General features: G+C 43.0%; 1 protein-coding gene across 2 annotated transcripts; it reads right to left on the minus strand.

Moving 5' to 3' along the window:
• Positions 1-432: 432 nt before the first annotated feature.
• Positions 433-27863, minus strand: LOC135907722 (ribosomal RNA processing protein 36 homolog). 2 transcript variants are annotated; one of them, XM_065439450.2, is made up of 8 exons: positions 27614-27863; positions 27507-27522; positions 27385-27445; positions 26161-26232; positions 25773-25839; positions 10301-10480; positions 9247-9358; positions 433-614 (listed from the first exon to the last, which is right to left on the minus strand). In XM_065439450.2, exons 1-8 carry the CDS (start codon positions 27680-27682, stop codon positions 478-480), a joined length of 714 nt encoding a protein of 237 aa, XP_065295522.2. In that variant the 5' UTR covers positions 27683-27863; the 3' UTR covers positions 433-477. The 2 variants fall into 2 exon arrangements, with proteins under 2 accessions (XP_065295522.2, XP_070389156.1); XM_070533055.1 differs by lacking the exon at positions 27507-27522.

Below are 27863 nucleotides of genomic sequence, written 5' to 3' on the forward strand. Positions count from 1 at the left end.
TGAGCTCTGCATGTTCAGATTCAATAAATGCTGTTTGCATTTTGTGAATGCTGTCCTCGCTTTTTTGTTCAGCCTACATTCGAGGTAATATATATATATATATATATATATATATATATATATATATATATATATATTTGGCTTCGGACTTTAGGGGGTCGACCTAGATTCGGGTAAATACGGTAAATCTAGAGGAGTGGTTTTGATATCCCGAGCACCTGCATAGCTGAACCTTCCAAGGAACAGCCAGCCAGACGGGAAAAATTGTTTAGTAGACACCTATCTACCACTTTGCCCATAAAAATGTGTGCGACTATCCCTTCAGATCTAATTTTACGTCAGTAAATTACGTCCTTAACCAAGAGTTATGTCGGTTACCTTGGATTAGGTAACTGCTGAAGCGTGGTGCAAGTGATTGACTAGAGAATGCGATGAGGGATATATACTTTTCTTCAAGCAAGGTATGCACAACACGATTCAAATAACTGATAAAGGTAGTCTTTTCCGCTCCTTCTGAACATTTTTCTTGCGTTTTTTCTCCAGGTACTTGTCGAGTCTGCCGGACTTTTTCAGGAGCTTGAATCTTTCAGCCAGCTCAATTTTTCGTCTTGCAGCTGTGAAGAATAACAGGAGGTACGTGTGAATGATAGTCAAAGCATGTGCACACAATAGAAATCTTGCTACAGAGCAAGTGGAGTGCATGAGTTGCAAACACACTTTGTGAACTAAGTATTAATTTTGTTGTAACCAGTGGCATAGCCAGTTATTTTTTCCAAGAAGCAGTATGAAACATAGACACAAATTTTAACATTCTAGCAGATTTTATTTAGCTGTTCAATAAGCAGCAAAAATTCACTTTTAGCAGATAGAACACTTTATAATAGACTGGATTACTATTAGTAGGCAATGACGCTGACAGTGGAATATATAAGGCTGCTAGTGAATATTTAGTTCAGTATAACAATTCAATTGTGCAAAGACAACTTTCTTCAGATGACCCTCAGTAAAAGAGAGGTGAAGCAAGTGAAATCAGTGTCCTAGAAATAGTCTACATCATTCACATAGAGCAAAGGTTGGGAAGAATAGAGCACAGGTTGGAGAGAAGGAAAAAAATAATTTTGTTTCACTTTAAATTTTTAATGTTAAATGCCATTTTCAAGCACTTTCCCAGAATGCACATAACCAAAATTGCCAAAAACTACAACCAAATTTTGCATGCATATGCAAAAGGTTGTGTAGAAGGCAAGTATCTAGGTCTTATAATTTTCAGCAATATTGGTTCAGTGCATTTTGGGACCGCTCAAGTTCATGAAAATGGCCGTGGAAATTAAAAATGTTTTCTTTAAAAAATAAAGCAAAACAAACTTTTTTGGCTTCCTTGCAATCTGTGCTTTATGTGGAACAATGTAGGCTATTTTGTAACACTCTCTTAGTAAAAATGACTAAAGATTTTGATAAACTAAATATCAAAAAGTGGGAGAATAAACTCTATACAATATACAAATTTCTGAGGTGCATCTCCCTGTAACTCTCTAGCTTTTAACTCATTGTCAGTGCTTTTATGTTTTAAAATTTCATTTCAAGATGTAGTAGTTGGAATGTATCCTATGATACATAAGATTATAGCCTCATCACTGGTGTTTTGAATGGTTGTATAGCAGTAATAATTTGCCATTTTCAGTTGAAGTACTGAAATATACAAAATATGCACCCGCTTCCTAGTTCCCAATGTTCATTAACAGATCATGCAAAAAAATATTACGAAAATTTATTGGCATAAATATTAGCCATAGTTATGCCCAAGCTATGCAGGAAAGCAGAAGCTTCACAAATGCGAAAACGGGTAAGTTCTTATTGCAGAGACAGCATTTGTTTTTCATTTCAGCAGGCCCCTGGTTTGATTTACTGCATTCTTTAGGCTCAAGAAGCAATGGTCAGGGAGCATGCAGAAGCGTCCTCACACTAGGTTATTGCATTTGACAGGCTTTTCTGTGCAAGCAAGACAGTGTAGTGTGCATTCAATTGGCACTGGAGCCTCCACGTGTTTCGTTAAGCTCCTGTACAGCGCTGTAGCAGGGAAGAAGTTTGGGCGTGTTGGTGAGATACATACAGACTCGGAAACATAGCGCAAAAAATGACACAGTCCACTCGTCCACACTCGTCCCGTGCTCCTGCTTGTCCGTGTCATTTTTTGCGCTATGTATGTACAGTCCTATACAGTTATGTCAAGTGTTGAAACTATTACACAGTAATGAATAAGAGCACTTGAGCAAGTGGTGTTCAAAATCTAAGAGCTTATAGATAGTCAAGCTTTGGTCAAAGGTTGGTCTGTAATCAACTGTGCTCCTGTGTAGGTGAAAACCCTACAAGACGGAAAGGATTGCTCGTAATAACTTGTGCCTACACTGCCGAAGCACTGATGGATAAAAGCAACCCACAGGGGTTAAAGTTGCACTTGCACTTGATATTAGTCGAATAAAATTATCAAAATAACACGCACTCATGAGCATCTACCATTGTTTGAGACATAGCTAAAATAGCCTATACGTCTGATCAGAAAAATTACAGCCTGAGAGAAGCTTCTGTGTCTTCACTGCTTCTGTCATTTAAAAATTATGTTGCCTAGTCAACTGAATCGCAAATTTCGAGTCTTTATATTAAAGCCATCTAGGTTTTATTTTTCCGGACTCCCCAATCTTAAAAAAATTGTCAAATTTGACAAATAACTAAAGTTCACTCATCATTTCAGAGAGCGCATGATGTTGCTAGAAGAATTTGAACAGAAATGTTTAACAATGCATACAAAAACTGCCGATCAAATTGATTAATTTCTACAGGTATGGTAACAAAAGTCAAGTATTTGGCCCTTACTGCAAATACCGTATTTACTCGAATCTAACGTGCACTTTTTTTCCGATAAAACGGGTCCAAAAATTGCATGTGCGTTAGAATCGAGTACGACCCTAAATCATTATCATCATCATCATCATCCTCGTTACGCCCACTGCAGGGCAAAGGCCTCTCCCATACTTCTCCAACTACCCCGGTCATGTACTAATTGTGGCCATGTTGTCCCTGCAAACTTCTTAATCTCATCCACCCACCTAACTTTCTGCCGCCCTTTGCTACGCTTCCCTTCCCTTGGAATCAAGTTCGTAACCCTTAATGACCATCGGTTATCTTCCCTCCTCATTACATGTCCTGCCCATGCTCATTTCTTTTTCTTGATTTCAACTAAGATATCCTTAACTCGCATTCGTTCCCTCACCCAATCTGCTCTTTTCTTATCCTTTAACATTACACCTATCATTCTTCTTTCCATAGCTTGTTGCGTCGTCCTCAATTTAAGCAGAACCCTTTCCATAAGCCTCCAGGTTTCTGCCCCGTACGTCAGTACTGGTAAGACACAGGTGTAATATACTCTTTTCTCGAGGGATAATGGCAACCTGCTGTTCATGATCTGAGAATGCCTGCCAAATGCACCCCAGCCCATTCTTATTCTTTTGATTATTTCAGTCTCATGATCCGGATCCACGGTCACTACCTGTCCTAAATAGATGTATTCCCTTACCACTTCCAGTGCCTCACTACCTATCGTAAACTGCTGTTCTCTTCCGAGACTTTTAAACATTACTTTAGTTTTCTGCAGATTAATTTTTAGACCCACCCTTCGGCTTTGCCTCTGCAGGTCAGTGAGCATGCATTGCAAATGGTCCCCTGAGTTACTAAGCAAGGCAATATCATCAGCGAATTGCAAGTTACTAAGGTATTCTCCATTAACTCTTATCCCCAATTCTTCCCAATCCAGGTCTCTGAATACCTCCTGTAAACACGTTGTGAATAGCATTGGAGAGATCGTATCTCCCTGCCTGATGCCTTTCTTTATTGGGATTTTGTTGCTTTCTTTATGGAGGACTACGACCCTAAATACGTGTTACCATATCGCCATAGGCATTTGAAAAATGGCTGCCCCGTACGCGCTTCTAGCCTAGCTGCCGTAGAGTCCTCTATGTGCATACCTCCATCTTGTACCTGTAACCAGGCGCTGGTGTAACCTACCGTATTTACACAATTGTATGTCGACCACTTTTTTAAGATTTGAGAATCTGAAGTGGGGGGGGGGGGGGTCGACTTACAAACGAAACCAAAACATGGCACCGCCAAAAAAGAGAGACCAATGGGAGCTACAATGTAGTTACAATTTTATGTTTGCTCTATGGCCCTACCCGTATCTTTTCGCTATCCTGCGTGTTTGTTTGCTTTTCGGAAGTGTTTTTAAGCATTTTTGAGAGTTTTACAGTGCACGCATCAGTGCACGCAACACTTATGGGGAGGTGCCAATAGTTGATGGAAGCGCCACTGTTCCCATTCGCGACGGCACCCTCAGAACGGCGGCGCTTGCGGAAAGTATCGGTAGTTCATAAAAGAGTAGACATCGCTCGCGGGTTTCTCTTTCCCTGTTAAGCTTAGCTTTCTCTATAGTTTGACGAAAGGCATTGGTTTGACGCGTTTCACTTGACTGCCGGCTGCGTGCTACTTCTATGCTTCCTCAGTCGTCATGAGTGCTCCAGGCCCACTAATCATTCGGCACTCGTTTACGGCAGCATTCAAGAGGGCTGCCATCCTTTACGCCGAAGAAACAAATCACTGTGCAGCGGGCCGCAAGTTCGATGTTTCTGAACGGGTGGTGCGAGTGGCGACTGCAGCGAAGCAAAATTTCCACCTGTGACGGCAAGTGAAAAATTGCCCACGTGCCAAAGTCTGGACACTTTCCGGAGCTGTAGGCTCAGCTTGCGGCGTACGTCGCTGAAAAGCGTGATCGGTCCCTGCCGGTGAAGTGCGACATGGTCATGAAACAAGTCCGGACCTTCGCCTTTTAAGGACCTGCTCCGCCTTGAGCACAACGAGTGGCTGCCGGCGGAAGACCGTGAAATTACGCCAACCGGACCTGTCAAAAGAGCCTCCCTGACGGCTGCGTGTGGTTGGGTGCCATCGGCGTGGGCTACTGTTCCACAAGATGTCATGGTGCGGTCATTAGCCAAATGTGGAATTTTGCTGGACGACGACGCGCTGTGGGACCATAGCAGTGATGGCGATGGCAGCACTAGTGAAGACGAGTAGTCCAGTGACCATGTCAGCTACTAACAAATTTTCATTGACAAATGCGTCCTCGGATATGCTCTTTTTTTTTCCTGTCACGCAATAGGGAGGGGTCGACTTACAATCGTGTAAATACGGTAGTCTACCACCTGTCTTCGCATTTTCTGCGTTTATTCAATCAGCATGGAAGTGCCAACTGTGAAGACACGCAGAGTCCACCATGATGCCGCATTTGAAAGGAAAGCTATAATGCGCGCGGAGACAGACGGAAATCGGGCCGCATCACGGGCTTTCGGAGTTCCCGAAACTCGCGTGCGGGACTGGCGCAAACAGAAGAATATTTTCGCCAGCAAAGCAACAAGGAAGGGCTTCAGTGGACCGAAGCAGGGCCGCTTCGGCGAAATAGAAGAGCTGTTTGCGAAATACATGCAAGAGCAGCGAGCGGCACAGCAGCCTGTGATGACCAATCTGCTCAGAGTACGAGCGATGCAGTTAGCCCTACAGAAAGGGCTAAGGTGGAGCGACTTCAAAGTGAGTAGATGCTGGCTATCAAATTTTATGAAAAGAAAAGGCTTTTCTCTCCGAAGGCAGACAAGGATAGGCCAAAAATTGCCCGAAGAATATGAAGAGAAATTGCACAGTTTTGAGCGGTACGTTTTGATGTTGCGCCATAGAAACGGCTACCACTTCGGACAGATTGGAAATGCCAATCAGACACTGCTCTACTTTGACATGCCTGCCACCACAACCATTGAAAAGAAGGGGGCGAAGCAAGTGCACATTTTGTCTTCCGGCCACGAAAAAATTAGTCACCACAATGCTTTGTTGCACTGCAGATGGGCACAAGCTGCCCCCGTATCTTATCCTCAGATGGGAGATGGTTCCGAAAGGAATCGTGTTTCCGAGTGGCATGACTATGCGCGCAAATGAAAAAGGTTGGATGACCACGGACTTGGTCACTGACTGGATTGATAACGTTTGGCGGAAGAGACTCTGCAGCAGTTTGGGTCTGCGTGAGATGCTTGTGCTTGACACATTCAGGTGCAACCTTGACCAGCGCATCAAGGACGAGCTGGCTGCATGCAACACCGACCTTGTTGTGACACCCGGTGACATGACATCACAGCTCCAGCCACTCTATGTTTGTATGAACTTTGAACAAGCCAGTGAAAGATATAATTCGAGCGCTCTACACAGAATAGCTTGTCAGTAGCTCCCAGGAATTCACGCCCGCAAATAATATGAAGCGTGCCTCGCTGCAGGACTTTGCTGGAAGGGTGAAAGATGCATGGTGCACGATCCCGTCTGCCATGGTCAACAAGGCCTTTAAAAAGTGTGGGATTTCGAATACAGTGAATGGAACCGAGGATGAAATGCTTTGGTGTGTTGATAGCAATAAGGAGTTGTCCGACAGTCATGACGAGTGATATCTATTGCCTTACGCGACTCGTATCAGCGCAGTGAAAATTTTGGCGGCAAGGTACGCCACTTCCATTTGTGTTTTTATTCATCGCAACTTTAGTGCACTGGGAATAAATCTGTTTTTTCCAAATGAGACAGAATAGTATTTCTATATGAAAACACGAGGCGCGTGGTATTGTATTTTTTTTTTTCATGAAAACGGGTGCGCGTTACAATCGAGGTTTTCATGTGGAGGGGGGGGGGGCGGTCATGGAAAACGGGTGCCCGTTACAATCGAGGGCGCATTAGAATCGAGTAAATACAGTAACACTAGTGGAATGACAAAGAATCTTGTTTTTCTGTTCTGTGCTATTAGTACTTTGTTGCATCCACTCAACTACTCGGATATTTTGCACAAATGTGCAAAACTGAAATCAGATGAAAATGCTTAGACTACATTTCCTGAAGTACAGTCAGAAACCTGACATGCTACTAGAATGCACTGCATGCCCCCGACTCACTGTATAAATGGTGGGCACGCAGTATGTGGCAAACAACAGGTTTCTCAGAAAGGATCCCAGTGCAATAGTGCTTTCATAGAACATGTACTTTGCTAGCTTGATATGTGGTACTTGAGGTATGTGAGCATGCTGTTTACTGTATTTTAATACTTAATTCATTTTTTTCTCAGTGGATACTTAGGGCATGTGACAACGGCAAGTTTCAAGATGTTTATGCACTAAAGCACAAGACCATAAAAATATCTATTAATAAGCTGCATACAAGCTGTAAATATCAAATCATTTTTGCCTCTCAAATTAAATTTTTTAACTTTCTTGTTATATGGACATTATAGCAAACCATTCCCTATCCAAAAAGAAAACTGGAAGAGCTCAGTGCACATCTGATTAGTAGAGGTATGAGGGGCAACCATTATTAAGTTGTCCCCAATATTTCATCATTTATTGTCCCTTAAAGACCCTTTTCAGGGCATTACATAAAGGAGAAGGGGCGGCAAAGTCATCAATAAACACTATGGTCATCATTAAACAATGGTTAACTTACTTATACAATGGTAAACAAAACTTAGTACGTATGCTAGAAGGCGATGGACAAAAAAAAAAGAAAGAATAGAAAAAAAATAACAGTACAACTGCCAGCACAACCGACTGCACAACCGGCAGTATAACAGAGCAGTACAAAAGGTAGACGCTAGAGTAACAGTGCAGTGGTGGTAGGTTAAGGGTTTAAAAAACATGACAATAGGTGCCTAAATTTACCTTAACTACTTTCATTTGCTATGTCCTCGGGTAGCGCATTCCATAGTTCAATAGCAGTAGGCAAGAAAGATTTCTTGATCGCATTAGAAGTACCATGCAAGCATTGTAGACTCAGGTTATTGAACAGACGGTGAGAAGTGCAATTAAGTGGAAGTAGACTGCAAGTAGTGGAAGTAGACTGAAAAATTGATCTTTTGAGGAGGTCAAGTGATTTAGAACAGTTGTTTATAAGAGTCATTATGTGTGCAGACCACGTAAGTTGATTAGTGATTGTAACGCCAAGATAATGGTAAGAGTCAACTTGAGTGAGGGCTGTAGAATTAAGAGTAGTGATGGTTAATGACTTGCCGGTTGCAAGTTACACACATGTACTTGTATTTAGAAACGTTGAGGGACATGAGCCAAAGAGCACCATCTGACATCTCAGCATGCTAGTTAATACATTATTTGAATACAAGCTCCAAAATATGCGGCAGCACAGAAAGAAACATACAAGTTCTCTTGAGTTCATCTTTTAACAACAAAGCACAGCAGAATTTACCCTTTCAGGGTCAATGACGTAAATATAAAGCGCCTCTGTATGTTTAAAAAGTGTGCCAATTTCCTAACTTTTTCTTTTTCGTCATGTGCTGCCACTATGTGGGAATACAGGAAATTTTTTTCGCGCGCCTCCCTCTCTCAGTTTTCTTTGCATCATTTGCTTTAGAGCTAGTTTGCTCTGGCACGTCTATATATTACCACCTGCGCATTGGCGCATGGGCGGGTGGGCGGCGGTTTGGGTTTTGTTCCACGGGCGGTTTCGGCTTATTGCACTTGCAAAACTGATGGCTATTACGTTACTAATTGCTCAAAGGGCGACCATTTGTTTCTCACTAGTTTAGTGCTCACAGGGGTGCACATAGGAAGGATTCCACCATGCATGCATTTCCGTTTCTCTTCTCTCTCTCTTTTTTTTTTCGTTTGGAGACTCGCGAAAACTAATTGCCTCTGGTTGGCGATAAGATGAAGATTACTGAAGTTTGTCACATATTTTGGTTTTCTTTTTTGACGGGCACACTAGCACACAAGTTTTCTTGAGTGTGCGCACCTACGCAGTTTGATTACGCTATGGACATGCAAAATATTCTCGTGTGTGCATTTTCAAAGCCTTGAACTATGTGTATAACAATGCATCAAAGTTTTAATTCTTATAAGTTTATTTCCTTTTTTATTGTTGTTATTCATGAATGAAAAGTACATATATACCAACACAAAATATTTTTTTCTCACTTTACAGTCACCCTAGAAAAATTACGTAAATTTTTTAAAGAAATTGCTCCCTAAGAATAATTGGAATCTGCAATAAAAAAAATCGACCCTGAAAGGGCTAATTTGGATGAAAAGTGCTGCCTAAACATTGTAGGCAGTTTCCGATTATGCAGTCCTATGAATAAATTGACTCAAAAGACATTAAGACACTACTTACTTCTGTTCAGGAACATTGGATTGCTTTCACGGTTGTCAGCGAGGAACTGACTGTACTGGTCATCAAGGCGAGCCTTCATGCTTTTCATCTTTTCAGTGGCTTCTTGATTTTCCTGCAAAAAAATTATAATTTATACTTCTATTCACTGCAAGAGCAAGTCTAGATAAAAGGAGACCACCAGCATTAAATATTTAGCACAGCATGCTGCACATGGCAGTCACAATCGAGATGAAATATGCCTAGCTATCTATGAAGTCTGATATATCGCCTATTTATGTATTACACAAAACAGCCACCTTTCCTGGTTTTGCTACCACGGTACCAGGCATGCATTGGCATCTCATGCTCAGAGGATCTGCAATGTTCACGTGAATCTGTCAGAGCGGGATTTTATTCTCTGTTGCTGCTTGTTCAGTTTTACAATCCATACAGCAGATTTTGAGTGCTGAGAATGATATACCTTCAAAAGGATGCCCTTAAACTCTCGAGAGTGGTCCTGCATACAATGCACAGGACCAATGTTAATGTGACACGTTCATTACCTCTTACCAAACATTTCACATTAGGTAGTGTCCTCTCTCGCCTCGTGTGGGGCCTCTTTAATAGAAAAACTGGCCCTGGTGCACATATAACCATCAGATGGTGGGATTAGAATGAGTGTTCCTTTTTGCAACAGCCTAATGCTCTACCCCTTAGGTCACCAATGCATGCTGTTGCCCTGCCATTGTCATCACACACACAACTGCTCACCTAACCCAAACATGTTGCACTATCTAGTAAAACTATGCAGAACTCCAAATGGGGCTAGATGGCCAGCTACCATTACAAAATGATTTGCATAATGTTGATTCCCAAAGTGTGAAGATCTGGACACACACACACACACACAATCACAGGTCATTCGAGTGAACTGACCATCTTGCATCATTTTTTGTCACAAAAATTATGTCAAAATTTCAACATACGAGAAAATGCCTAAATATTGAGCTCACACACACAAAAAAAAAAAATAATGGTAACACAACCTATGTGATGAGCTGGACAGAATACAAACCATCTTCTGTAAAAGTCGTTTCAAAGTCAAGCGCTGTTGGGGATTCTTTTCTTGTTGAACCATCTTGGCCAGCTTCTGCCTCTCCTCTGCTCGTATATCATTTACAAATGAGTAGCTTTCCCTGAAGTCTCTCTCACTGAAATTTCCTGACATTGCATTAAACCGTGGGTCCTGTTGAACCTGGATAAAGACAGAAAAATGCCCACAGGCAATGTCATATCAGCAACCTAGCCTGTTTGTTTGTGTTATTAGGTATTGGCGTTCCAGAAGCACGATTTCAGCTTTTATTAGATCTACGAGGCAAGAGTACAATAAAAAAGTTGTAAGATTTTATAATTGACAGTAGCACCAGTACAGTAGCAGTAGCAGTAACAGTAGCAGCCCACAATGCAACTGTTAGCTGCAGTGATCACCTTGAGCTTCTCCCACAAAGTGAACTACCATCATTGTAAAGGACTATTCACTCATGTACATCGCACTGTAATGTGAAGCTTTATAAGCAACACATATGAGAAGTAGCATGAGGAACAGAGTTGTTTAAAGAAGTGAAAGGGGGCTAATTTATGAAATGGCAAAGTAGCCCGTTCAAGAACACAGCCTCTGGTCCCACCAGCAACTGCCACATGCATGAACGCAACGTGCAGCATCATCAGATTACAGCAGTACTTCTGCCCACATGCAATCTCCAGCCTACTGAACAAAGATGTTATATAAGCAAGTTCTTATTTTCATCAGTTAAATGTGCAGGAAATTAATCATAACCAGTTGCATCCCAATTTGATTGCCTTTCTGTACGACTGACAACAGAACTGCACAAAAAAAATATATAATGTCACAGTGGGAGTGACAAAGAGATTTGGATTCCTGGAATTCCACATATGCAGAACAAGATAACAAAAACAATGCGGATGTTTTCATGCATGTTTACAACAAAGGAGTATAATGTAAATGACTACATTATACAGAAAAATGTTTTGCAAATTTTTCATTCTAGTGCAACTGGAGTTGCATATTAACTACAGAAATCTAGCTGGACAATTATATTACCATAACTATACATGTCATTTCATAGTAATGTCATCACTGTAAAACCATTAAAACTGCAATCTGCAACTTGAGTATCATGTTAACAGAACTGAGGTCATTGCAGAAAGCATTAAGGTTAAAGTTCAAGCTAACCTTTACACTTCCTATAACTTACAACGCCAATCAAGAAGCTTTACCCCGAGTATGCATACCAGAGCTCAAAGGGGCCCTCAACATTTTTTTTAACATGGTAAATAAATCACACTACACATGAGAAAATGCAGTCATGAACATGTGAAGCAAATATTACTCACTTATGCACAGTAATAAACACACAAGCTCTAAAGCTTTCTCACGCTTTCCTGTGGCTTTTTAAATGCCTGCAGTGTTTCAGTGCCCCAGGTTGCCCAATGAAGACACCATCTATGACTACTGGCAGGATTTCAGATTACATCCAATACATTATTTCGAAAACAAAAAAAGCTATAAAAGAAAGGGAAAGAGAATTGTAAGGAACACTACCATTCTTCATAGTTACCTTTATACGAGGGTGGATCAAATATAAACGAGACTTTTTTCTTAGAGTGCATTCTATCAATTGGCGCACACTACCACTTAGGGTGTGTCATACCTCTGCCACACGAGCACGCAAAAACTCTTTTACGTAAGCGGTCTTTTATCAACTTGAAAGCATTTTGAATGACTTAAAATGTTGTTGGCGAAATGTGAAGGTTGTGGGATCGTTGCCCACCTGGGGCAAGTTGTTTTTTCATCCACTTTCATTTTCCATTAGTTTATTGTCTTTTTTATTTCATTTACTAAGCACAAGTAATTTCCCCTATGTTGTCTTTGGTGTCAGTGTTTGTTGGCTTCTTATGATATGACTAATAAAAATCGGGCCCCTCGGTTAACCCACTTTCTTCTCATTTATTACACAACGAGGGTTCCGAATCTGGCAAGGTTGATGCCTTCAGATAGCATGCGTGGGTTTATTGACCGATTGCCTTCATCCAAAAAGATCACGTTCTCGTGACGCCTGCGGCAGATAGGATGTTCCACGTCCGTCGCCAAGGTCTGTGAGTGGTGGCGCTGGATAACACTCCCTGGGTTCTACTAGCAAACATAAATACCTAAGAAAGTGGATGGGAAAACCACCGCGGTAGCTCAACTGGTAGAGCATCGCATACGAAATGCAAAGGTTGTGGGATCGTTCCCCCACCTGCAGCAAGTTTTTCATCCACTTTCATTTTCCATTAATTTAGTGTTTCTTCATTTCATTTACTAAGCACAAGTAATTTTCCTGATGTTGTCCTTGGTGTCAGTGTTTGTTGGCATCTTATATGACTAATAAAAATCGGGCCCCTCAGTTAACCCACTTCCTTCTCGCTTTTTAATGAAGAGACACACAGCACCAACGATCTCTTTTTAGTGTTTCCTTCTGGACACGCTACCGAAAGCATGGTGCTGGCGTTCGAAACAAAATCGGGCAAGTTAAAGTGATCTACGTCGAAATATAAGTGAAAAGTTGTGGTATTACACATTTTTCAAATAAGTTTAACAACGCCAGATTAAGAAACATTATAGCAAAGATTTACTCTTGTACTTTAAAGAGCGTTTGCAGGACTAGCAAAGTGCACAAGTTTGTCTGAAAACATTGGGCTTCTTTTATCATGTTGGCTCGATTATTGGCACGATTGTTCTTGTCCGCGCAGCGCGCGTCTGTAAGCGTGATCATTTGACATCCGCGACCCGTTCGACCTGCTTACGAGAGTATAGAAGAAAATGAGCATTACTGGGTTTACTGCACCTTCTGTGAGACATAAAATATTTTTTTTGCGATGAGCCTACGCGACAGAAAAATACGCACTCACTTATTTTTTAAAATATGTAATAATTGCTGGCACCCACTGGTTTCGAGGCTACTCCTTTTCGGCCATAAAAGAGATCGCCAAACTCCATTTCCAGAAAAGACCGCTTCTGAAAAAGCGATCGCTCCCTGTTGTGTGTCTGTGGGCAAAACTACTTTTCGGGAGAAGGCTTTTTGTTCAAAAGACTTTTGAGTGCCCGTGTGACAGGGGTATTAGGTATGCAAGTCAGGAGTCACATGAGCAGTTGGCCATGTCTCGTTACATTCCTTCAGTAGTCCGTCATAGGATGTCTTAAGAAAATGGTACGCCCATCGATGGTGCAACATATTATTATTAAGTTTCTTGCTTGTGACGGTGTAAAACTGACCGCGAATTGGTGGCACAACCCAAAGATCAAGCACTGTCAAGGCCACATGCGATTCCCTGGCATAAGAAATTCATAGAAGGCCATGAAGAGGCTGAAGATGTGAAACATGATCGTCAATCAAAGACGAGTAAGACTCGGCTGTGGGCTGGCAAACTGCTTGCAACAGTTTTTTGTTTCCACCAAAATTGCATATTGGTTCTTGCACGGTCACTGCACCATTAATGGTGCATATTACTGGGAGCTTCTGAGGGAAATTAAGCTTGCTTATCAACACAAAAGGCATTGACCAATCAATACATAAAGTGATTCTTCTCCATTAGAACATCAGACTGCACACTGCAGCTGTCACATGCGCAAAATTAAGCGAAATAAGTTGGACATCACTGGAACACTCCTCTTATAGTTTTGACTTATTGCCTTATGACTTTCATCTCTTTGGGTCGCTCAAAGAAGCTCTGGTAGACCAATGATTTGATGGCAACAATACAGTAGAGAAATATGAGTGCAACTGGCTGCTGACACAACCCACTTCTGTTCATGACAGGGTTAAAACGCTACCATTTTGCACAAGAAAATATATATTTGAATTAGGAAGTTATGTAGAGAAATGATGTATACTTATTTCTTACTACAAATAAGCTGCCAGAAGCTTTGCTGAACCAGCTTTTATTACGCAGAAATTTGACTACAGTAAAGCTTCGTTATAACAAAGTTGAAGTGGGAGCCTAAATTACTTTGTTATATCCATTACTGTTCTTCGCTGCAGTACATGCCCAATGGGGTGCAAAACTTTAAACATGCATTAAAAAAGAGTTTTGCAGTCTACAGTTCGCTACAGAGCCACGTATGTGACGAGATTGTAACAAAACAGTGAAAAAATCTTCAGCGTACACAACACATGACTTCTTAGCCCCTGAACCAACTGCCTTCACGATAGCTGCCTCCTGTTCCAATGTGATGGTCTTTCGTTTCCGCTTTCCACTAGGCTTGTCATAGTGTCGTGAAACCAACGAAATGGCAAGGTGGTTCAAGAAAACAGTTCACATGCTGCAATGCGAACGAAGTCTGCCGTGGTCAAGCAGCATGTGGCACACAACACTGTGTGTCAACTACAGAGCTGATCCAGGCTTATCCAACATCTAGACAATACTTTTAGGAAGTATTTTATTCCGATAGCATGAACGATACTATTGATAGCTTATATGATGGCATTTAGTCAAAGCCATCAACGTCATACTTCTCCGAGTCGCTGACAAACAATGCAGCTACTTCAGGTTGGAGTTCCGCTGACACATGGTTAGCGGAGTCGTGGTTAGCGCGGCTGCGACAACACATGCGAAGTGCACAGCGACAACGCCAACGAGTGCAATGAAGTGTAGTTGCTGTGCACGGCAGAAGATGACGTGTGGTGGAGCGTCACTTGATGCTCGCTCAATACAACGAGCGTGCCACAGCATCCAATCTGATTTTGACTGTACATAAGTTGTACCGTTCTATAACATGCACTGACAAAAAATACAGAACTGCCTCTCATGCACCGGAAAATATGGTACATTGGAAAAATTGAACTTGAATCTATAATTTCTAAAGTACCTTAATATAAAAGGAGTCACAAAAGGCCCAATTTTTGTCTTATTACTCAAAAAGGCAAAGCTTTCACCTTTCGTTCATGCTGACACCCTACAACTGCGAGACATGTGCCGGACTGCGTGAAGCCACATCACTCTCGCCTTGGTAGAGTTGCTGCATTGACACTGGCATGGCTGGGCTCGGTTGTCCGGGTGACCAATTTGTGGGAGGTGGCGCGAAAAAGTAGCCGCCGTAGCCATGATTTATTTAAACCAGCTAGCCATGGTGCCACGGTATCTCAGGAGCACCCGATACCACCACCACTCAGGTCGAGCCAACCAGCGTGTTCTATTCTCACACTACATGTGTATGAGCTGTCAGGCAAGCTGGCTTTCTGCGCCACTTGTTCGGGGGACCCAACCTCCCCTTGTAGGTGCAGATGTGACTGTCCACAAGGTTGCCAGGCGGCGCGATGCATGAGAAACGCGAGGCCATCTCCTCCTGTGCCCTCCCTCCCGTCTCATCACGGCTCTCCGCGTCGCGGCCCCTTTGAACTCTCCAATAGCGGCCAACGACCAGCATGCGCAGGCTGGCTCTTCCCCCCTACCTTCCACTGCTGTGGGCTAAGTGTGAGCGATCGCTCCGAGATGGAGCAGCAGGGGTTCCAAAGAAAGCTTCACTTTAAAATTAAGGTCAGTTCTGTTCTGTTAAAGTGGCTTTGCTATGTCAAATGTTTGCCGAAAACAAAAAACATCTGAAACTCCCCTGTGACCATCCTTGTACGAAATTTTCAACAAGTTAATAAAAGAAATTCAGTGGTCCAAATTTTTTTACAATACTTACTACTGTATAACATGCAAAAACGTTTACAATGTTATTACGCTATTATGTTATTGTTTACCGTTTATTGTTATTGCTCTACACATTGTATTTGCTAATGTATTAATTTTACATGTTATGTGCACACTTCTTTGATTACACTGATGTTTATTTTTTCCCGATCCCATACTAATATGTTACCGTATTTCCCCCCTAACACTATGCCTTCTCGAAGGCCTGTAAGGTACATGTAAATAAGTAAATAAATAAACATATCTAGTATACTTATTTTCCAAGCTTCCTTCTTTTTTTTTTTCGGTGAGTGGGCGCATGCAAGATTACAAGCTGATGAAACAAGAAAGCATCTATCTCCACAGTGGCCAGTAGGGTCCAAACAACCAACAATTAACACAGACTATAGATAATGTGTTGTATTTGTGAAAACACAGATGGCAAGCATTAGCTAAACATTGAAGGGCACCTAAACGACCTCTAACATTTTAAAACATTTAAAACAAATGCGTGCACTGTTTAGAGAAAGCCGTAACCATAATCTCTTGCAAATGCACTAGCATTATGCGCGACTGAAACACCACAAATTCTAAGAACAATCCCATGCTCCTCTCCTGGCCTTTCCGGTGCCTCTTGGCGCATGGTGATGTTAACAGGGTGTTCCAGGTGACATCACCAGGGGTAAACGCTGCTGATTTATAGCTCGACGAACGCCAACAGCACCAACATGACAAGAGCCGGCCGTGTTTTCTGAGAACGGAGGGAGGCTCACCCATTGTGCACCACCGAACCTTATTTGAAGCTTCCACTCAGTTAACCTCACGCGGAGGGCGATTAGGCATGTACAATGGAAGAGTCTTTCTTTTGGTGTGCAGAAATGACCTGCAGTTTTTGCTGCACAGCGTAGAGTTGTGAGCATATGTGGCAAGGAGGACTGAGTGGGATGGGGAGGGTAGTGAAGGAGAGTGAGAAACAGCAGCAGCTGTATTTTCGTTCGTCAAATGCCTGTAACTGCTATTACTGCACTATTAAAAAAAATTATTGTAGCTATATGTTCATAGTAGAATAGTACAGATGAGCCACTATATAACTAATTTTTGAGCTCAGGGTTATTTGGGGGCCCTTTAATGGAACACCAAAGGCAAATCAAGTCAAGCTAATGTGATAGATTAATGCTCAAGAACTAAGACATCAGTATTATCACAGTTTTAGTCATTGAGATAGCGAGGTAAATGCAGTACACATTTTGAGACTCTACCGAGATATTCAAGTATTAGCCCGATGACGTAGCGACTCCTCATTATAATCCAGTCACTTGTACTCAACCACTCATAATAAAAAGATAATTGCATCTCATTATCAGATGGAAAAAAATGCTGCTTATCTACTTCAATTTGACCGTTAGAAAAGAGAACTCTTTGACGTTACCCTTGAAAAACGATGTGGGCAGTCAAAAGGCTTTGTTTTAGCTCGAGTATGCGCCACCCACACTTTCACATTTCAGTAGTTCTGTTATCGCATTGTGCTGCACAGATTTTGCTTGCTTGCAAAACACACGCCAACTCCAAGTAACAGAAAATGCCACACAGCAGCACAAGCCCGCAGCAGCAAGTCATGCTCTTCACAGCTTAAATTGCTTAAATCGAGCCCAGCATTGGGAACCAATGTATCATTGTCAAGGTTTTCAATAACGAGGTTTATCATGAGAAGCGTCAATGATGGTGTTTCTGATTCGGCATGTGCTTTGCTTTCCACTTTCCACAGTCCAGGCTTAGTTTCTGGCCACGCTTTCGTGTCTTGTACAAAAAAAAAAAAAAGAGAAGAAATTTATGCCAACTGTCGGGCATAAACGGCAATAAAGAGCAGTAAACGGCAGTGATAGCGTATGCAACATCACCATCTCCATTTTATGCACAGGCTTCCCACCAATTTTTCTTTGTGTATACTGCGATTTCGATCTCGCACAAAATTTTGCAAGGACTTTCAAGGGTTCAAAAAAAATTAAGCACTTTCAAGGGCCTTGAAAACGCGATTTTCAAATTCAAGGGCTTTCAAGGGTTTCAAGGACCTGTGCGCACCCTGCTATTGCATCCCTAATATCTTCAAAGTGAGCAATGGCTGTTCGCTTTGCCAGTTCATCATTTCGTCACTGAAAGGGCATTCATTTGGCGGTTCAGTTGAATAATGCCGCGGGCAACACAGACTTGCCGAGTCAAGAGCACCAACAAGTTTCCTTCAGCGATGTCGCTACTATTATGGTCGCAGTCGCTTTCAACAGCTATGAACATGCTAGTTTGCAGCGAGTGTTACAGTGTAATCAACAACACGTAGTGCTGTTTTGCACGTGTTACTATCTGTGAGGTCTGGAATACATAAAGCGACTTGCATTAGCCAGGGTCATCTCATGCTTAGCTGTATACTTACCACTCCTGATTTCCACCTGGTAAATTACAAATGAAGCTATGTGTTAGTATTTACTTCATAAAAAAAAAAACAGCGAATAAGCTTTTGAACACAAACGCTTCTTACATACCTCGCTTTTATCCTCCAGATCCAATTCATCTCCACAAGACGAACATGTGCTATCTGCTGCGTCACCCATTCTTTCTTTGCAAAGACGACACCTATGCTATAAGAGGTTCCCGCGAATTATAATATACATACGAGTTTATTATCACTCTAAGGTAAAATAGGACCACGAGCAAATACGCACTTCACTTCTCTAAGTTTATTTGTGTATATCGCGATTTCAATCTCGCACAAAATTTTGCAAGGACTTTCAAAGGTTCAAAAAAAATTAAGCACTTTCAAGGGCCTTGAAAACGCGATTTTCAAATTTAAGGGCTTTGAAGGACCTGTGCGCCCCCTACTATTGCATCTCTAATATCTTCAAAGTGAGCAATGGCTGTTCGCTTTGCCAGTTCGTCATTTCGTCACTGAAAGGGCATTCATTTGGCCGGTTCAGTTGAATAATGCTGCGGGCAACACAGACTTGTCGAGACAAGAGCACCAACAAGTTTCCTTCAGCGATGTCGCTACTATTATGGTCGCAGACGCTTTCAACAGTTATGAACATGCTAGTTTGCAGCGAGAGTGTTACAGTGTAATCAACAACACGTAGTGCTGTTTTGTACATGTTACTATCTTGTAGTACCGGGGCGTAGCTGTTGGAAAACGTTATAATCCGCTCCCGAAGATCAATAACAGCACCGTGCTCACAAAGGAAATCCATCCCAAGGATCACTTTTCGTGAGCAATCGTGCAACATGATAAACAAAGCAATGTATATTGACTGACGGATTTGGAGCCTGGCGGTGCATCTCCCAATCGGCGTCGGGAAATGACCACCTGCTGTTCAGAGGCTTGGTCCATGCCATGGTGTCGAAACTTTTCCCAGTTCAGCAGCTAGTTCGGCACTCATAACAGAATAAATCGGTGCCAGCGTCCACGAGGGCAGTGAGCAGGTAGTTATCGACTTGAATGGGGATGTCTACAGAAACACTTCTGTAGTCGATGGCATGCGGCTGTAAAAGGGCATCGTTGGCGGTCGGTTGGCGAATCAGGGGAGGATGTTTTATAGATCCGTCAACAGCAGCCCCGCCCCTGGAGGTCACTGCTCCTAGTTTCCCTAGCATGGGCTTAGAGACCTGATGGATCTGCCCCCAACGCCATGAGCGAACGGCAAGATTTGCCCAGGTCACATAGAATGTCGAGGACATGGAGAGCGGGACTGGCGTCGCGGAAAAGTTAGCGACTGGTGGCTCGTGAAGTACTCAACAACAGCTCGGGGACTCTCACCATCACGGCGTCGACACGCATCTGGGCGAAACCCAGGAAAGCCCATCTGGCGGTATGTGCACTCTCGGTATAGGTGATCTGGTTCACCACAATGGTAGCAGAGTGGCCAATTTTTTGGAGTGCACCACACACTGGATTTCCGCACATTTAGACATGGGCTTACAGAAGGCAGAGGGCTCGAGAAGTACTGAGTCATCTGTTGCCTGGGTAGACAGCACAGATAGCCGACTGCTGGCATGGGAGCTCTTAAGGCTTCAGCGTACGTCAGGAGTGGGGCTGCGGCTGGCGGCGCGACCAGCGGTTGTACCAGCTGCCCGACCTCTTGATAAACCACACCACTTACAGCAGTCACATGGGATTGCGGAAAAATTTCATGAATTTGTTGCAGCTCCTCGCGTACAATACTGCGCACAAGCTCCCTGAGGGTCATCAAATCAGGGGCGACCATGGACAACAAAGAGATGTAAAGTTGCTTTGGCGCTTGTACTGTGAAGACCGCTGCCGTGGCATACGCTCCATCATTGCGTCGTTGAGAAATCCGGCTACGGTGCCTGGTGGGTTGCGCACTAGACATAAGAACAACTACTCTTTCATGCCCCGCATCAACAAGCGTACTTTCTTCAGTCATTCTGGGATCAGCGCGCCAGAACAGCCGCGACAAGTCCTCAAGGAACATGGCGACACTCTCATTTGGTCTTCGATTCCTGGAATTCAGAGCACGTTCTGCTTGCTCCTTCCAGTCTGAACTTCCGTAGCTATTGTGCAGCTGGCCACAAAATTCTTACCAGGTTGCCAAACTGGCTTCGCGGTTTTTGAACCAGATGCGCTCGGTCGACTCCTCGAGAGCAGAGTAGATATAGACCAGAATACGCTAGCCTCGCACCCAGACTAATCGAACGCATACTCTCGCACCCGGATTGCCCGGTCGACCAGCGCCATTTTGTTCTGGGCTGCCAAAGTATGTTCGGCAGCGACCAGCAGACATGGCTAGCGCTAGCTCTAGGACTCCAAAGTGCGGAAATGTGCCCGTTCACGCGGATCCAAAGTACAAGAAGTCAACTGGGCATCGTTGCGTCGTGTTTGGATGCCAAAATAACCAGCGGAAAAGGAGCAGGTTGCTTAGCGCTGTTTGCGAAGAGCACAATACGCGTAGGGAATCGTGCCGATGCGGTGTTTTCAGCCTGCACCGATTTCCATCCGCAACGAAGAATGACAAGCTGTGCTACCCGTGGATAGCTGCAGTGAATAGGAAGAAATACCAACCCAGTGAAAATGCACGAGTGAGTATTCGATCTGTGTATATTTCGGTGCCACGTTCAACATTGCGCCCTAAGAATGTAATATGTGTAACACGCAGGTTTGCTCTGAGCACTTTCTGGACAAGCCCACGGAGCAGAATCCCGCGCCGGTGCTTCGCCTTGGCTATAACAAGAAGGCAAGCCTTTTCGTGTTTTCATTCAGGCAGAGCTCCTGACGGTTAAGCGGAGCAGTTGAGTTTGCGGTTAGCGATCCTTGCTGCTGGTGCACGGCATGACCATTAAGCGTGAACGACAAGTTGTAGGCGATGGTATGTTGCCCTGCTGGTGAGCGTTATTGCTAATGAAAGTAAACCGAAGTCTGCTCGTCACGTAGCATGCGTCCATAAAAACGTAAACAACGACTGCTCGTCGCTGAAGGCGTTCTTGCAGCATGCCTGTCTTTACGAGCTGGTGTTGCAGGTGTCATTCGTAACGAATTCATTTGAGCCTCCTGAGCTCTAAACTGCGTGCGGGCTGTTATGCGGGGCAAAGCGCAAAATTTTTCCATTTATAAGGCGAGGAAAATAAGGTGCTTAATTATTGTTGTATTTTGTAACAAAATTTTGCTCGTTCTCACCAGGTTTTTTTTACTGTTTTCTTTTCTAAGGGAGCGCTAACAATCTGATATGGCCTCGCACAAGCGAAACAGGTCTGATACCAGGTACCTGCATTTGGTGGGGCTAATTTTTTGGAATGCAGGTGTGGTTGTTGTCTTGTACCAAAGGCTTCCCTGATGATGCAGCTTTAAGTAGGGATGGTAATTTTATGTGCCCTGTCATGGTTTGTGCAACTGTACAACACCTGCATCCGTCATGCTCGCCCTGTTATACGGGCTTTGACTGAACATGTAGTTGAACATTATAACTACTTTAGTTCCTCATTTTCCAATTAGTGCAGGTTTAGCATCATATGCTGCTTGTTCGAGTGCTGTAGGCTTGTGTTCTGAATTTTGTACTCTTAAGTAGTTGCACGATACAATTGGCCTGGTGCATTTTCTATTTCATTTTGAGAGGACTTTATATCCTCGCAACAGTGACCGCATGGGAAAGAACTACAGCCCTTTTTACTATAACATCTATTTTGTTTTCAATGTGCAGGTGGTGAAGGGCAGGCGTCTGCTAACCAGGCAGTCAAACGACCTCGCCAGTTGGTTGCCAAACGCGGCCAACCCAGTAGTGACCATGACAAACAAGACCAAACTGAAAGTGCAGAGGACAATGTTCTGCGTGCTTTAACAATAATGGCACCAACACAGTGCTGTAAAATCCTTCACAGGTTACGTGCTTACCCGATGTATTCGCTTCTGCAGTCTGCACATCACTCAGTGTGGCCATTGCGGACTTGCATGAGGTCTTGAAGTTTGATTGAATCGAGACAGCGAAAATGACAGGCTAGAAAAAATGCGAAACACGCCTTCCACCCAGCTAAAAAGCCCAGGTTTCGCTTTCGCACCGGGTCGCATCTCCCGGCGTGGCAGCCCAGGCCTGCTACTTCGCGGCGCTTGGGATAGATGGCGCGACCGGCGCTCATCAATATGGCGGCGCGCTTTGAATTCACGGTGTTTTGGTGTATATTGGAGCTTCCAGTGGTTGTCCCATTCATCGATGCTGACAACTCAATTGTAGTGGTCCAGCCAGTCCTCAACCGCGTAACCGTGAAATGACCTTGGGGTTTGCAGCATGCTGAAAATCTACGGAGCAGGTGGAGTGGTGGTCTCTCCAGTCTGGCTACTCATTGAACTGGTTGTCATGGTTGTAAACTTTACTGAGAGAGGGTCCAGTTCTGGTGGTAAGTCCTAGTTGCCGCCGGCTGCGCCGAAGGTCAGCTTCGAAGGTGCCAGAATCGAAGCTGGGAGCTTCCTGTTGGTCGCATTGCAATGAAGTTTATCCTACACCTCCAACAGTCACATTACTATATATATGACAAAAACTATAGAGTTTAATGGAAGCAGACAGTTGCCGTCCGACATCTTCACTGAGAGTGTGTCTTCTTCGTCGTCGACCTCAGCTTATGCAGAAGCGGCAAACCCACTACACAGCCAATTGTTATGCTCATGGCAACATGAGACGCTTCACACAAATTGGGATGCGAATTATTTACTGTAGCTGTACCCTACACGTCTGCAAAATTTGTTCAAACCGTTTCAGGGACCCTTAAACTAAGTTTTTTCTTGGCATGAAAACAAGCGCTGTGAGCTTTCTGGAAGGGTATTTTAACAGTCCACGTTCACTTAATATTAAGTTTAGTGCACCTTTAAAGCAACCAAGACAGCATAAGTGCAAAATCAGCAACGCAATATTAATGTTTACGATCTGAAAGCTAGTAAATATTTAAATTACAGCTGAAAATACACAGTCATACTGTGCCAAAAGTTCCTTAAAATATTACTTAGATATGTTCATGTACTGCAGGAAGATTGCACCTGTTGCAAACATGCAAGAATCCATAATTAAAACTACTTCTTGAAATACCACCGTGACTTAAAAACTTCGATGTGCCATGTGTTTTTTTCCCCTGCTACATTTGGACAGCGTCAGCACAATTTGTCCTGAACACAAATAGAGGGCACACAGCTAGATGAAATAAAGGAGGGCAAACTGCTGCAGATCCACAGGTGAAATGGGCAGCATGACACATGAATTGGATAGAAAATGGAAAGGAAAAAGCAGACAGCATCTGCCAACTTGTACAATTTCATGGCAAAATGCCTAATTTACTCTTGCTGTATTGACCCAAACATTTTACAATTTTTCATTTTCATATAGTTTAGGGCAAAACAAATAAAAGAAGAAAAAAATTCCAAGCCCCAGCGATGGCTCGCTCTGTATAACAAATACAGATCTCAAAGGCTACGCTTTTGCTGGCTGCATGTGGCAGAAGCGATTTCAGGAGCCAGAAAAATGTCAAACATCAGGTTTTGATAGGTGGCGTCCAAAACCTGGCATCTATTGCTGTTGCGACTACATAGAACAGAGTGGCTGTTCACCGCATATTTAAAGAACAAAGGAAGAAACACTCAACATATTAAATAACCAATCACCAAATTTTAGTATTTTTTCACTTGTGCTATCATGTATTTCAAATTCTAAGTTTGGCACATCTGAGACAGGCACTGTGCTCACCCACGATGTTTTTTTTTTTTAAATAGAAGCAAGCACTTATTGTAACGACAAAAATAACTGAAGTAAAATATTTTCAGTTGTGAGCACAAAATACGTCGTATACATTTTCCCCCTATTCTTCTCTACTTTTTTCATCACGTCAGGCTGTATAATTCAGCTATGCATTGCACTCTTAAATTTTGTGGTCTGATTCTCATCAACTTACACTTCTTCAAGTATTCTTCCTGGTGGAATATTGCACCTGAACCAATAAAACATGAATTTTCAGTTTTAAAAACGAAAATACCTCGGATGTCTCGGCAACCTTTTCTCAACAATGAAGTTTTGACTGCCCTATAAAGCAATAAATTGATTGCTCAACATTAAATATTATATGTACTCGTGTAATGGCCGGCGGCTTTTTCCAGAGATTTGGGGTGAAAATTGGGGGTGGGGTCATTACACAGAGAAAAAGCCTCTTTTCGTAAATATTTCCGGTGGTACTTGCCTTTACTGAACTACAGTACTCGCTTGTACTGGCTCTGGCTATTCTTGACTATTCCCATAGCATGTCACCTGCCGGCTGGAATAAATGGTGACGCCCCACATACCAACGACGACAGCGTCTCGGAGGCAGCAGCTAAATCTCTGAGGCCGAGTTTTTGCTACACCAAAACGGAGGCACCAAAAACTTGGCACGCCTGCCTTGTTTTGCCACCGATTACACACACAAAAAGAAAAGCTTTGGTATTTTCACACCACAAAATAGATAACACTGCCAACCTTTTTAAAACTCAAGGGTGCATTTTATACTGACATAATTTTTTAAATACATTTTAGGGGGATTTTTCCTACAAAGTTCTTGGTGCAGCTTTTACATGGGTGCGGCCATTACACGAGTATATATGGCAACAGCATTTTATGTACCCAGGTCACCATTAGAATAAGGGCTTTATAAAATTCAATAAGTTCACTAAAGCACTGGCAACCTGAAAGGCATTCACATGGTTGTCCTTGTCTAGTGGATAACTTGCATGGACAACTGTGCTCCTGTAACTCCCGAACAGAAATTTTAAGGCCTCGGTGCATTCAAGCTGAAATCTCTTTAGGGGCTGTGTGTCCACATCCCTGTCGGGTTTTTAATGCAGCTTTCAAAGCAGCAAATGATGACAGCTAGTGAAAGTTGGTTGGAGAGCTCTTCATGCTAAGTTATTTTCATATGCTAACAAATAAGCTCATGGCCGAGATATGTGCCCTGCACACAAAAGCACACACACAAGCATACACACACAGAGGAAGATGTGTACCAGCTGAATATCTTAGAGCTGTAGAAATAGGAAAACTTCAACATTTAAGGCTGCTCTGAACTTGAAATACAGGTTAGACAATGCTCACTAAGGATGGCCAATGTTCACTCAATACTGACACTGCATATTAACAAGGCTAAAGTAAATGGTCATCCAAAGGCCTTATTCATTTTTCACTCTGTTCACTGTCTGGATAACGAGTTCTATTTAATGAGGCATAAGTGCAGTGCAAGAGTTTGGTCCCCATGCAAGGGGTTCAAATTCAATTAGTCCACAATAACACAATGTAGTAGTGCGACATGCTCACCCTTCTTTTGGCTTGGAATACTTCCCTGTATACAGGTACCTGTTGTTTGGCAGACATTTCTCGGGGGCTGAAATGAAGAAAAAAATGCACACTTGTCATAGCAAGACCTGTGAACTGGGTGCATAAACCAGTGCTCCTGGTTCACACCAGCCCTTTTGACACTGCACACAGGACAATCATCAGCATACAAAGAATGTTCCAAGGTGATTCTGTGGAATGCTTTATCAGATGCACACTATGTGGAAAAAAAAAAAAAAACTAGCTTTCTGTATTATGCCATACTTGAACGACCATTCTGTACTTATAATAAAGCACATACAATGCTTAGTCATATATAAAACAAACGTTCTAGCACTTGTGCATTAGGCACAGTACTGAGGTCACTCACCGGTTTTTATTGTCTCTCGAGAAATGCCGTTTTGACTTTTTGCGGTCCAAGCCGAAAACGGCCTCTTTATACCTGCACACACGCATACAAAGAGGTGATGTGTGGATACCACCAGCATCACACATACACGAGTATTTTGTTAATGGAAAAAAAGTTTATTATTTCTGCTAGAAAAAAGAATTTTCAGCCTACGTGCATGAACTAGCAGGCCTCAGCAGGCAGAATATTTGACTGCTCTGCAGTAGTACTAAGTCAACAAGGAAAAAAGAAGAGATACTCGTGTACAGCAGAACCTACGACCCATGTCCCTTCCGTTTTTCTTGTGCACCAACTCCATTAGTCAATTTCCTATCTTTCATACAGCCACATGAAGACGAAACAATTTTTGTAGTTGTTTCCACTTAATTTTATTGCTTTTTATAAGACCAATAAAATGAACTCTCAAATATCCTGAGGACCTTTCATATGAATAATGAAGATAGCTTTATGCCAACGGCTTGGACATTTCAATTCATAAAAGATATGCAGATCTCACACACTGTGGTAATCAATGTAAGCGAAGCTTTCTGTGCTGTTTGCGTTCATTGACGGTATTTGGCAGTGATGTTGACAGCGTACGACAGTCATGATGTTAAATGCTGCCTTGCCTGCACCACTTGTGTTTGTCCACGCAGTACACAGAACACAGGGAGATGTGTCATTCATTCACACATTACTGAAGAAGGTCCAAATAAGCAATGCTTTCTGACGACGCATTATCTTGCTCTTGTGTCATGTTAGGCGAGTGAGGGGTAAGGCTAATCACCCGTTTCCCGACTGCGTCGGTAAGGGATCCGATTTTACCCATTCCCTGCCTCCGCTCTCTCTACTCCCTCCAACATTTTCCCCAGTTCCTCACTGGTCTGTCGTTGCTGTTGCGCGTGAGCACGGAGGCAAGCGCGACAGCTCCTGCAATGCTTTTGCGGGGGTCACGCCCAATTGCGGCGTCTAGCGGGAATTGTGGCCTCGCTCTACAGAAACGTCGTTGACGTCGCCTATCTCATCTCCCACACCCCTGCCATGAGCTCTCAACCACCCCGGCACGTCGTGCGAGGCAGCATCACAGCAACTGGAAAAGTCGCAGAGGAAAAGAAAGTTTCGCTTTAAAAGGAAAGAACAACGCATTGGAGTAGTTTCAGAATTGTTCGCGTTTGAATTTACGCCGACAGTAGATACCGTACTTACATCTTCAAACCAATTTTCTCTTTCAGAGACTGAAGCTCCTCGAAAGACATAGCTGTGAGGTCTGGAATACATAAAGCGACTTGCATTAGCCAGGGTCATCTCATGCTTAGCTGTATACTTACCATTCCTAATTTCCGCCTGGTAAATTACAAATGAAGCTATGTGTTAGTATTTACTTCATAAAAAAGAACAGCGAATAAGCTTTTGAACACAAACGTTTCTTACATACCTCGCTTTTATCCTCCAGATCCAATTCATCTCCAGAAGACGAACATGTGCTATCTGCTGCGTCACCCATTCTTTCTTTGCAAAGACGACACCTATGCTATAAGCGGTTCCCGCGAATTATAATATACATACGAGTTTATTATCACTCTAAGGTAAAATAGGACCACGAGCGAACACGCACCAAGGCGGATCACGATAGGTGTTCTGTGCTAAAACCCCTCAATCTCCCAAAGTAGCGCCATTCACTTCCC

The sequence above is a fragment of the Dermacentor albipictus genome, chromosome 1, assembly GCF_038994185.2.
Source record: "Dermacentor albipictus isolate Rhodes 1998 colony chromosome 1, USDA_Dalb.pri_finalv2, whole genome shotgun sequence".
Taxonomy (NCBI): Eukaryota; Metazoa; Arthropoda; class Arachnida; order Ixodida; family Ixodidae; genus Dermacentor; species Dermacentor albipictus.